We start from the raw sequence: 11,593 nt of genomic DNA on the forward strand, positions 1-11,593 counted from the left end.
CCCGCAGAACCTCTCGGTGTGTCCCGAGGAGGAGTCCGTGATCCTCTCGTCCTTCGTCAGCTCCCTCTCGGCTCTGGCGGCCAAGGAAGGTGCGGGTTTGTCACATCCCGGCCCGGATTGTCACCTCCCAGTGTGGCCGGTGCCACCCCAGCTCGGTGTCTTCCTTGTCCCGGGAGCTCTGGGACAATCCTGGGCACCGGTCCCCTGTGGTGGCGCTGCCACCCCCAGCCCTGTCCCCGTGTCCCCTCTGTGCCCGCAGTGGATGAGCAGGAGCAGTTTGACTTCACCGCGCTGCGCCTGGACTGGTTCCGGCTCCAGGTGATGGCACTGTCCCTGTCCCCATGTCCCCACGTCCCCATGTCCTCATGTCCCTGTCCCTGTCCTTGTCCCCCTGTCCCCATGTCCCTGTCCCCATCCCTGTGCCAATCCCATTCGTCCTTGTCCCTGCTGTCTCCATCCTCGTCCCCCTGTCCCCAGTCCATGTCCCCACCACTGTCCCCATGTCCCCTGACCCTGTCCCCATCTTTGTCCCCCTGACCCTGCCCCTTTTGTCCCCATGGCTGTCCTCCTGACTGTCCCCATGTCCCCATGTCCCTGCTGTCCCCATGGCTGTCCCCTGTCCCTGCTCTCTCCATGGCTGTCCCCATGTCCCCATGGCTGTCCCCATGTCCCTGTCCCTGTCCCATGGCTTTCCCCTGTCTGTCCCAGGCCTACACCAGTGTGGCCAAGGCCGCGCTGCCGCTGAGCTCCAACAGTGACGTTGGCCGTGCCATGAGCCTGGTGGTGTTCCACACGCGCCTGCTGGACCGGCCCGAGGAGCTGCTGGACGAGACCTCCGACCTGTCCCACCTCTGGTGAGCCCTTGTCCCTGTCCCCGTCCCTGTCCCCGTCCCCATCCCTGTCCCCATCCCTGTCCCCATCCCTGTCCCCGTCCCCATCCCTGTCCCCATCCCTGTCCCTGTCCCCGTCCCTGTCCCCATCCCTGTCCCCATCCCTGTCCCTGTCCCCGTCCCTGTCCCCGTCCCTGTCCCCTCCTGTCCCCAGTTCTATCCCCATCCCCTGGAGCGGATGTTCTCTGTTCTCAGTGTCCCCTGTCCCCATCCCTATCCCCATCCCTGTCCCTGCTGACCCTGTCCCTGTCCCCATCTCTGTCCCTGTCCCCAGTTTCTACCCCCGTCCCCTGGAGTGGAGGTTCTCAATGTCCCCTGTCCCTGTCCCCATCTCTGTCCCTGTCCCCAGTTTCTACCCCCGTCCCTGGAGTGGATGTTCTCGATGTCCCCTGTCCTTGTCCCCATCTGTGTCCCTGTCCCCAGTTTCTACCCCCGTCCCTGGAGTGGATGTTCTCAGTGTCCCCTGTCCCTGTCCCCATCTCTGTCCCTGTCCCCAGTTTCTACCCGCGTCCCCTGGAGCGGATGTTCTCGGTGTCCCTGACCCTGCTGGCCCTGTCCCGGTCCCTGTCCCCATCTGTCCTCTCCTGTCCCCAGTTTCTACCCCCGTCCCCTGGAGCGGATGTTCTCGGTGTCCCCTGACCCTGCTGGCCCTGTCCCGGTCCCTGTCCCCATCTGTCCTCTCCTGTCCCCAGTTTCTACCCGCGTCCCCTGGAGCGGATGTTCGCGCAGACGCTGGACGAGCCGTCCATGCTGCGTTTCGCCATCGCCTTCCCCCCTGCTCTGCGCCCACTTCTCGCGCTGCCAGCACCCCATGTGCCCCGAGGAGGTGGGTGACACCCTGGCGGGAGGTTTGGGGGGTCCCCCAGCCCTGTCCCCGGCTCTGAGGGGTGCCGTGTCCCCCCAGTACCCCCAGCTGGAGGCGGCGGCGCTGGGGCTGTGCCACAAGTTCCTGGAGGAGCTGGCGCGGGTGGGCAGCGGCTGCGTCCTGGACGCCTGCGCCGAGCAGCACAACCTGAGCCAGCAGGTCTGGGGGTCTGGGGGGGTCTGGGAGGGTCTGGGACCTTTGGGAGGCTTGGGGGGTCTGGGGGTCTAGGGGAGTCTGGGACTTTTGGCGGGCTTGGGGGGTCTGGGGGGTCTGGGACTTTTGGAGGAATTGGTGACCCTTGGGGCCTTCAGGACCTTTGGGGTCTCCAGGACCTTTGAGGTCTCCAGGACCTTTGAGATCTCCACGACCTTTGGGGTCTCCAGGACTTTTGGGGGTTTCAGGATCTTTGGGGTCTCCAGGACTTTTGGGGGTTTCAGGACCTTTGGGGTCTCCAGGACCTTTGGGGTCTCCAGGACTTTCGAGGGTTTCAGGATATTTGGGGTCTTGGTGGCCTTTGTGGTCTCAGAATCTTTGGGGGCTCAGTGGCCTTTGGGGTCTTGGTGGCCTCTGGGGGCTCCAGCATCTTTGGGGGTTCAGTGGCCTTTGGGATCTTCACACCTTCAGGATCCCTCTGCCTTTTGGGGTCTCCACCACCTTGAGGTCTCCATCAGCTTGAGGGTCTCTGTGGCCTTTGGGATCTCCAGAACCTCTGGGGTCTCTGTGGCCATCGGGCTCTCCATGGCCTCTCTGTCCCCTCGTCCCCCTGTCCCCACCAAACCCTCGGGATGGGGAGGTTCCTCCATGGGGGCCAAACCTGGCGGGGCTCCCCTGACCCAGCCCTGGGGGATGGTGGCCTGTGGTCATGGTGGCCACGTTTGGGGGTGTCCCCATGACCCTGTCCCCATGTCCCCATGTCCCCACGTCCCCATCCCCGCCCCGCAGCTCCTCCCCAAGCACTGTGCAGCCACCATCAGCAGAGCCCGCGTCAAGAAGACCCCGAAGCAGCCGCCCCGCAAGGGGGACCCCCAAAGGGACAAACCGGGGACAGAGAGCCACCGGCGGGACCGGACCCTGACCACCAAGTGAGCGCCACCCGGGGGAGGGACTGTCCCCACAGGGTCACGGTTCTGGGGACTTGGGAGTATCCAGAACCTCTGGGGGCTCAGTGGATTTGGGGGCTCCAGAATGTTTGGGGGCTCAGTGGATTTGGGGGCTTCAGGACCTCTGGGGGCTCAGTGGCTTTTGGGGGCTTCAGGACCTTTGGGGTCTTGGTGGCCTTTGGGCTCTTGGTGGCCTTTAGGGTTTTGGTTGCATTTGGGGTCTCCACAACCTCTGGAGCCTCGGTGGCCTTTGGGGTCTTGGTGGCCTTTGGGGTCCCCAGGACCTTTGGGGTCTCCAGGACCTTTGGGGTCTTGGTGGCCTTTGGGGTCTTGGTGGCCTTTGGGGTCTTCAGGAGCTCACCTGAAGCCACCAGGTGGCTTGGGTGTGGCATGGGGACATGGTGTGATTGTCCCCATGGATTGTCCCCATGGGGTCACACCGTGATTGTCCCCATGGGGTCACCATGTGACTGTCCCCACGGGGTCACACCATGACTGTCCCCCAGCATGGACAAGCTGCACCTGACCCTGGCCGAGCTGTCCCTGAGCCTCAACCACGTCCCCAACTTCACCGTCTTCGGGCACACGGTGACACCGGCCGAGTACCTGAGCAGCCACCTGGAGGCGCGCCTGACCAAGTGGGGACACGCTGGGGACACGTGGGGGACATGTGGGACCAAGGGGGACACGTGGGCCAAGGGGATGCATGGGCCTGAGGGGACATATGGGGCCAAGGGGACACGTGGGGCCAAGGGGACACATGGGGCTGAGGGGACACACTGAGGACACGCTGGGCACACCGCCGGGGACACATGGGACCGAGGGGACATGTGTGGCCAAGGGGACACATGGGGCTGAGGGGACACACTGAGGACATGCTGGGGACACACCGGGGACACGTGGGACTGAGGGGACACGTGGGGCCAAGGGGACACATGGGGCTGAGGGGACACACTGAGGACACGCTGGGCACACGCCGGGGACACATGGGACCGAGGGGACATGTGTGGCCAAGGGGACACGTGGGGCTGAGGGGACATGCTGGGGACACGCTGAGGACACGTGGGGCTGAGAGGATGCACGGGGCTGAGGGGACACGCTGGGGACACGCCGCAGACCCGCTGGGGACATGCGGGGACATGTGGGACTGAGGGGATACATGGGGCTGATGGGACACACTGGGGACATGCTGGGGACACGGGGGGCAGAGGGGACACACTGGGGACAGGCAGGACAGAGGGGACACGCTGGGGACAAGCCACGGACTTGCTGGGGACACACAGGACCGAGGGGACACATGGGGCTGAGGGGACACGGGAGGCTGAGGGGACACGCTGGGGGCGTGTGGGGCTGGGGGGACAACATGAGGCCAAGGGGACAGGCCAGGGACAAGCTGGGGACACACTGGGGACATGTAGGGCCACGGGGACATGCGGGGTTGATGAGACACGCTGGGGACACGCGGGGCCGAGGGGACACGCTGGGGACAAACCGTGGACTTGCTGGGGACACACGGAACCAAGGGGACATGCCGGGGACATGCTGGGGACACGCCGGGGACAGGCAGGGCCGAGGTGCCACCCTGCGCGTCCCTGACCATCCCCGTGTCCCCGCAGGGCCATCGTGGCCATGGCCGGGTACAGCCAGGCCTCGCAGGAGGTGGCGCGGCCCTCGGAGGTGCTGGCGGGGCTGGGCGCCTACATGGGGCTGGTGCAGCGCCTGGGACACCTGGTGGCCCTGGACACGGCGCGGCTGCTGCGGGCGGTGCTGCTGCAGCAGAGCCACCCCCGCGACGGCAGCGGGCAGCCCACGCTGACGGCCATCTACACAGACTGGTCAGTGCCACCGTGGGGACATGGGGACATGGGGACATGGGACAGGCAGCGGGCAGCCCACGCTGACGGCCATCTACACAGACTGGTCAGTGACACCGTGGGGACATGGGGACATGGGGACATGGGACAGGCAGCGGGCAGCCCACGCTGACCGCCATCTACACAGACTGGTCAGTGCCACCGTGGGGACATGGGGACATGGGGACAGGGTCACTGTGGGGCATGCAGCCCATGCTGGCCACCATCTACACAGACTGGTCAGTGACACCGTGGGGACATGGGGACATGGGGACAGGGTCACTGTGGGGCATGCAGCCCACGCTGACCGCCATCTACACAGACTGGTCAGTGCCACCGTGGGGACATGGGGACATGGGGACATGGGACAGGCAGCGGGCAGCCCACGCTGACCGCCATCTACACCGACTGGTCAGTGCCACCGTGGGGACATGGGGACATGGGGACAGGGTCACTGTGGGGCATGCAGCCCACGCTGACCGCCATCTACACAGACTGGTCAGTGCCACCGTGGGGACATGGGGACATGGGGACAGGGTCACTGTGGGGCATGCAGCCCACGCTGACCGCCATCTACACAGACTGGTCAGTGACACCGTGGGGACATGGGGATGTGGGGACGTGGGGACATGGGACATGGGACATGGGACATGGGACAGGCAGCAGGCAGCCCACGCTGACCGCCATCTACACCGACTGGTCAGTGCCACCGTGGGGACATGGGGACATGGGGACAGGGTCACTGTGGGGCATGCAGCCCACGCTGACCGCCATCTACACCGACTGGTCAGTGCCACCGTGGGGACATGGGGACATGGGGACAGGGTCACTGTGGGGCATGCAGCCCACGCTGGCCACCATCTACACAGACTGGTCAGTGCCACCGTGGGGACATGGGGATGTGGGGACAGGGTCACTGTGGGGCATGCAGCCCACGCTGACCGCCATCTACACAGACTGGTCAGTGCCACCGTGGGGACATGGGGACAGGGTCACCCATAGGGGCTGGGGACATGGGGACAGGGTCACTGTGGGGCATGCAGCCCACGCTGACGGCCATCTACACAGACTGGTCAGTGACACCGTGGGGACATGGGGACATGGGGACATGGGACAGGCAGCGGGCAGCCCACGCTGACGGCCATCTACACAGACTGGTCAGTGCCACCGTGGGGACATGGGGATGTGGGGACGTGGGGACATGGGACATGGGACATGGGACATGGGACAGGCAGCAGGCAGCCCACGCTGACCGCCATCTACACCAACTGGTCAGTGACACCGTGGGGACATGGGGACATGGGGACAGGGTCACTGTGGGGCATGCAGCCCACGCTGGCCGCCATCTACACCGACTGGTCAGTGACACCGTGGGGACATGGGGACATGGGACAGGCAGTGAGCGGCCCACGCTGACCGCCATCTACACAGACTGGTCAGTGACACCGTGGGGACGTGGGGACATGGGGACAGGGTCACCCATAGGGGCTGGGGACATGGGGACAGGGTCACTGTGGGGCATGCAGCCCACGCTGGCCGCCATCTACACCGACTGGTCAGTGACACCGTGGGGACATGGGGACAGGGTCACCCATAGAGGCTGGGGACAGGTCACTGTAACTGCCATCTACACAGACTGGTCAGTGCCACCACAGGCTGGGGACATGGGGACAGGATCACCATGGGGCAGGCAGCAGGCAGCCCACACTCACCGCCATCTACACAGACTGGTCAGTGCCACCATGGAGGGGACAGGGACAGGGTGGCAGGGTCACTGCATGGTGTGGGGGGGGGGACATGAGGACAGGGTCACCACAGGGCAGGGGGACAGGGTGGTGGCAGCACGGATATGGGTGGAATTGCCGTGGGTGACCTTGCCATGGGTGACAGTGCCATAGGTGACACTGCCCAGAGTGACAGGTGACAGTGCCGCAGGTGACAGCGGTGTCCCCGCAGGTACCTGGAGGCGCTGCTGCGCCAGGCCAGCACCGGGGCCGTGGGTGACAGTGCCATGGGTGACAGTGCCATAGGTGACAGTGCCATAGGTGACACTGCCCAGGATGACACTGCCACAGGTGACAGTGCCGCAGGTGACAGCGGTGTCCCCGCAGGTACCTGGAGGCGCTGCTGCGCCAGGCCAGCACCTGGGCCGTGGGTGACAGTGCCATGGGTGACAGTGCCATAGGTGACAGTGCCATAGGTGACACTGCCCAGGATGACACTGCCACAGGTGACAGTGCCACAGGTGACAGGTGACAGTGCCGCAGGTGACAGCGGTGTCCCCGCAGGTACCTGGAGGCGCTGCTGCGCCAGGCCAGCACCGGGGCCGTGCTCCTGTCCCCGGCCCTCCAGGCCTTCACCACGGTGCCCCGCGAGGAGCAGCCCCCGTTCAGCGCCGCCGAGTTCTCCGACGTCTCAGGTGGGCTGGGGGGGGTCTGGGGGGGCGGCTGTCACCCCCTGTCCCCCCAGTGTCCCCACCTGTCCCCACCTGTCCCCTCTGCAGAGATGCGGGCGCTGGCCGAGCTCATCGGGCCCTACGGGATGAGGTTCCTGAGCGAGAACCTGATGTGGCACGTGGGGTCCCAGGTGACAGAGCTGAAGGTACGGGGACAGGGACAGGGACAGGGACAGGGGACACATCCTAATGCCACCCTAACCCTGTACCCGCCTGCCCCTTGGAATGGTGGGGGATGCCAGGTCCCCTAATGTCCCCAGTGTCCCCAATGTCCCCAGCATCCCCAGTATCCCCAGTGTCCCCAGAGTCCCCAGTGGTGTCCCCATGTCCCCGCAGAAGCTGGTGGTGGAGAACATGGACACGCTGGTGCAGCTGCGCTGCTGCCGGGCCGAGCAGAGGCCGGCGCTGCTGCCCCGCCTGAGCTGTGAGTGGCACAGGGGTGGCACAGGGGTGACACAGGGGGGTGGCACACAGAATGGCACACGGGGGTGGCACAGGAGGTGACACACAGAATGGCACACGGGGGTGGCACATGGAGGGTGGCACACAGGGGGGTGGCACACAGAATGGCACACGGGGGTGGCACACAGGGTGGCACACGGAAGGTGGCACACGGAAGGTGGCACACGGGGGTGTCACACGTGTCACCCCGCTGTCCCCCGCGTGTCCCCACAGCGGCCGAGAACGTCCTGAAGCGCATGACCATCATCGGGGAGATCCTGAGCTTCCGCGCCATGGCCCAGCAGGGCCTGCGGGAGGTGGGACCCCCATGGGACCCCCGGGACACCCCCAGACCCTGGCATCCCTCCAGGACACCCATTTGGGGACCCAGGACACCCCTGACCCCCATTCGGGGACCCAGAAGCCCCCATTTTGGGACCCCATCCCCCCATTTGAGGACACAGGATTCCCCCCCCCCCATTTGGGGCCCAGTGCCCCCCATTCTGGGGTCCCAGTCCCCCCCCATTTGGGGCCCAATGCCCCCCTGACTCCCATTTGGGACCCAAACCCCCATTTGGGGACCCATGACCCCCCCATTTTGGGGACATGTGACCCCCCAATTTTGGGGACCCAATCCCCCCATTTGGAGACCCATGACCCCCCCATTTTGGGGACCCAATCCCCCCATTTTGGGGCCCAGGACCCCCCCTGACCCCCCCGCCCGCCCCCCCAGGTGTTCTCCCAGCACTGCCCGTTCCTGATGGGCCCCATCGAGTGCCTGGCGGACGTGGTGACCCCGGACACCGACATCCAGGTGGGGACAGGGACACGGGGGGTGCCCACCCGGCCGAGTGACACCGCGTGACACCGCGTGGCCCTGTCCCCCTGTCCCCAGGTCACCCTGAGCATCTTCGAGCTGGCCTCGGCCGCGGGGGTCCCGTGCGAGGTGGACCCGGCGCTGGTGGCGGCCCTGGCGGGGCACAGGACAGGTGCGGGGGCTCTGGGGACACCGCGGGTGGCGCTGTCACGGCCCGGGTGGCGCTGTCACCTCCAGGGTGGCGCTGTCACCTCCAGGGTGGCGCTGTCACGGCCCGGGTGGCACTGTCACGGCCCGGGTGGCACTGTCACCTCCAGGGTGGCACTGTCACGGCCCGGGTGGTGCTGTCACCTCCAGGGTGGCGCTGTCACGGCCCGGGTGGCACTGTCACCTCCAGGATGGCGCTGTCACCTCCCGGATGGCGCTGTCACAGCCCGGGTGGCTCTGTCACCGCCCGGGTGGCACTGTCACCTCCCGGGTGGCGCTGTCACGGCCCGGGTGGTGCTGTCACCTCCAGGGTGGCACTGCCACCGTCTGGGTGGCACCGTTACTGCCCAGGTGGCACTGTCACCTCCCGGGTGGCACTGTCACCCCCCGGGTGGCGCTGTCACTGCCCGGGTGGCACTGTCACTGCCCGGGTGGCGCTGTCACCGCCGGGATGGCGCTGTCACCGCGCTGTCCCCTCGGCAGAGGCCGTGTCCCCCGAGGAGGATTACAAGGTGTCCTGCCTGCTCCTGGTGTTCGTGGCCGTGTCCCTGCCCCTGCTGGCCGCTGACCCCGCGTCCCTCTACAACCCCGAGCTGGACGGTGAGGGGGGCAGTGACCCTGTGTCCCTGTGTCCCCTTTGTGTCCCCTGTGTCCCTTTGTGTCCCTGTGTCCTCATGTCCCCATGTCTCCGTGTCTCCTGTCCTGTGTCCCTGTCCTCATGTCCCCATGTCCCCAGTGTCTCTCTGTGTGTCCCTGTGTCCCCCTGTCCCTGTGTCCCCATGTGCTCATGTCCCCATGTCCCCTGTTCACTGTCCCCTGTGTCCCTTGTGCCTCTGTATCCTCATGTCCCCATGTCCCTGTGTGTCCTCATGTCCCTGTGTCCTCTGTCCCTTTGTGTGTCCCTGTGTCCCTGTCCCATGTCCTCATGTGCCCATGTCCCCTGTCCCCATGTCCCTGTGTGTTCCCATGTCCCTCTGTGTGTCCCCATGTCCCTGTGCGTCCCCATGTCCTCATGCTTGCAGTTCTCACTGTCCCATTGTCACAGCAGAAGGTTTGGGGGGACACTGGGACTGTCACCAAGGGAAGCGGCACTGTTGTCCCCAACATTCCTGTGTCCCCAACCCTGCTGTGTCCCCAACATTTGAGTGTCCCCAACACCTTCCTGTGTCCCCAGCCCCTTCCCATGTCCCCAGCCTTCCCGAATCCCCAATTTCCCCGTGTCCCCCCCTTTACTGACTCCCACCCCGTGTCCCCCCCGGTGTCCCCCCGATGTCCCCGTGGTGTCCCCAGGCCACAACAACAACGTGCACTGCCTGGCCAAGGCCATCGTGCAGCTCTCGGCCGCGCTTTTCACCGTGCACGGCAAGAACATCGAGACGCACCTCAAGGAGTTCCTGCTGGTGAGCCTGGCATGGCACTGTCCCCTCTGGGGTGGCACTGTCCCCTCCCTGGGCTGGCCCTGTCCCTGTCCCCTCTGGGCTGGCCCTGTCCCCTCTGGGCTGGCCCTGTCCCCTCTGGGCTGGCACTGTCCCCTCCCTGGGCTGGCCCTGTCCCTTCTGGGCTGGCCCTGTCCCCTCTGGGCTGGCACTGTCCCTGTCCCCTCTTGAGGCTATCCCTGTCCCCTCCAGGCTGGCCCGGCCCCACTGGGCCAGCATTGTCCCCTCCCTGGGGCTGGCACTGTCCCTGTGCCCTCTGGGGTGGCACTGTCCCCTCCCTGGGGCTGGCTCTGTCCCCTCTGGGCTGGTTCTGTCCCTGCTCTCCTTGACTGACCCTGTCCTCGACCCTGTCCCTGCTGTCCCCAACTGTCCCTGTCCCCGCTGTCCCTGTGGCTGTCCCCCCGCTGTCCCCCTGTCCCTGTCACTGTCCCCCCGCTGTCCCCCTGTGTCCCCAGCTGGCCTCCAGCAGCCTCCTGCAGCTGGCCCAGGAGCCGGACAAGGCGCGGCTGCGGAACCAGGACTCGATCGTGCTGCTGCTGCACCTGGTGGGGACATGGGGACACCTGGGGGGACACCTGGGGACATGGGGGACACCTGGGACACCAGGGACACCTGATGGGGACACCTGGGAGGGACATGGGGACGCCTGGTGGAGACATCTGCGACACCTGGGGCGACAACTGGGATATGGGAGACACCTGGGGGGGACATGAGGGGAACCTGTGGACACCTAGGGGGGACACCTGGGGACACCTGTGGGGGACCTGGGGGGCTCTGGGAGGCACCTGGGCACACCTGGGGGGGACACCTGGGGGGCACAGGGGAGGGGACATGGGAGGGGATATGGGGGCACCTGGAGGGGACATGGGGACACCTAGGGGACACCTGGGGGGAACACCTGGGGCACCAGGGGGGGACCTGGGGACACTTGGGGAGCACATGGGAGGCACCTGGGGGGCACATGGAGGGGACATGGGGGGGGACATGAGGACACCTGGGACACCTGGGACACCTGGGACACCTGGCGCCCGGAGCGATTTCAATGCAAATATTGCAAATATTGCAAATATTGCAAATATTGCAAATATTGTGAATATTTCAAATATTTCACCCTGAGCCGGGCCAGGGGAGCTGTGGGTGGGGGTCAGCAGGAGTGGGGGGCGCTGATGGGTCATGATGGGTGTTTATGTGTTTATGGGTGCCGATGGGTGCCAATTGGTGCCGATGGGTGCCAATGGGTGCCAATGGGTGCCGATGGGTGCCGATGGGTGTTTATGGGTGCCGATGGGTGCCAATTGGTGCCGATGGGTGCCGATGGGTGCCGATGGGTGTTTATGGGTGCCGATGGGTGCCAGTTGGTGCCGATGGGTGCCGATGGGTGCTTATGGGTGCCCCCCACCCCAAAGATCGTGGCCGAGTCGTCCTTCCTGACGCTGGACATGCTGGAGAGCTGCTTCCCATACGTGCTGCTGCGCAACGCCTTCCGCCAGGTGTGCCGGGATCCCCCCGGCCGGGCCCCCCAGCACTGA

General features: G+C 65.8%; 1 protein-coding gene across 1 annotated transcript; it reads left to right on the plus strand.

The window, feature by feature from the left end:
• Nucleotides 1-4: 4 nt before the first annotated feature.
• Nucleotides 5-11,593, plus strand: NCKAP1L (NCK associated protein 1 like; the record flags this gene model as incomplete). Its single annotated transcript, XM_054293531.1, is given in 19 exon segments — nt 5-89; nt 260-318; nt 709-854; nt 1,583-1,661; nt 1,663-1,716; nt 1,795-1,914; nt 2,698-2,837; nt 3,362-3,493; nt 4,472-4,690; nt 6,997-7,127; nt 7,212-7,309; nt 7,500-7,587; nt 7,839-7,921; nt 8,338-8,418; nt 8,500-8,593; nt 9,112-9,228; nt 9,919-10,028; nt 10,520-10,609; nt 11,471-11,593. Coding segments are annotated over 19 exon segments (2,049 nt in total), but the record flags the coding sequence as incomplete, so codon positions are not given.

The sequence above is a fragment of the Melozone crissalis genome, unplaced genomic scaffold (genome assembly GCF_028551555.1).
Source record: "Melozone crissalis strain CALT ecotype California unplaced genomic scaffold, PUWL_Pcris_2 ptg000160l_1, whole genome shotgun sequence".
Classification (NCBI taxonomy): Eukaryota; Metazoa; Chordata; class Aves; order Passeriformes; family Passerellidae; genus Melozone; species Melozone crissalis.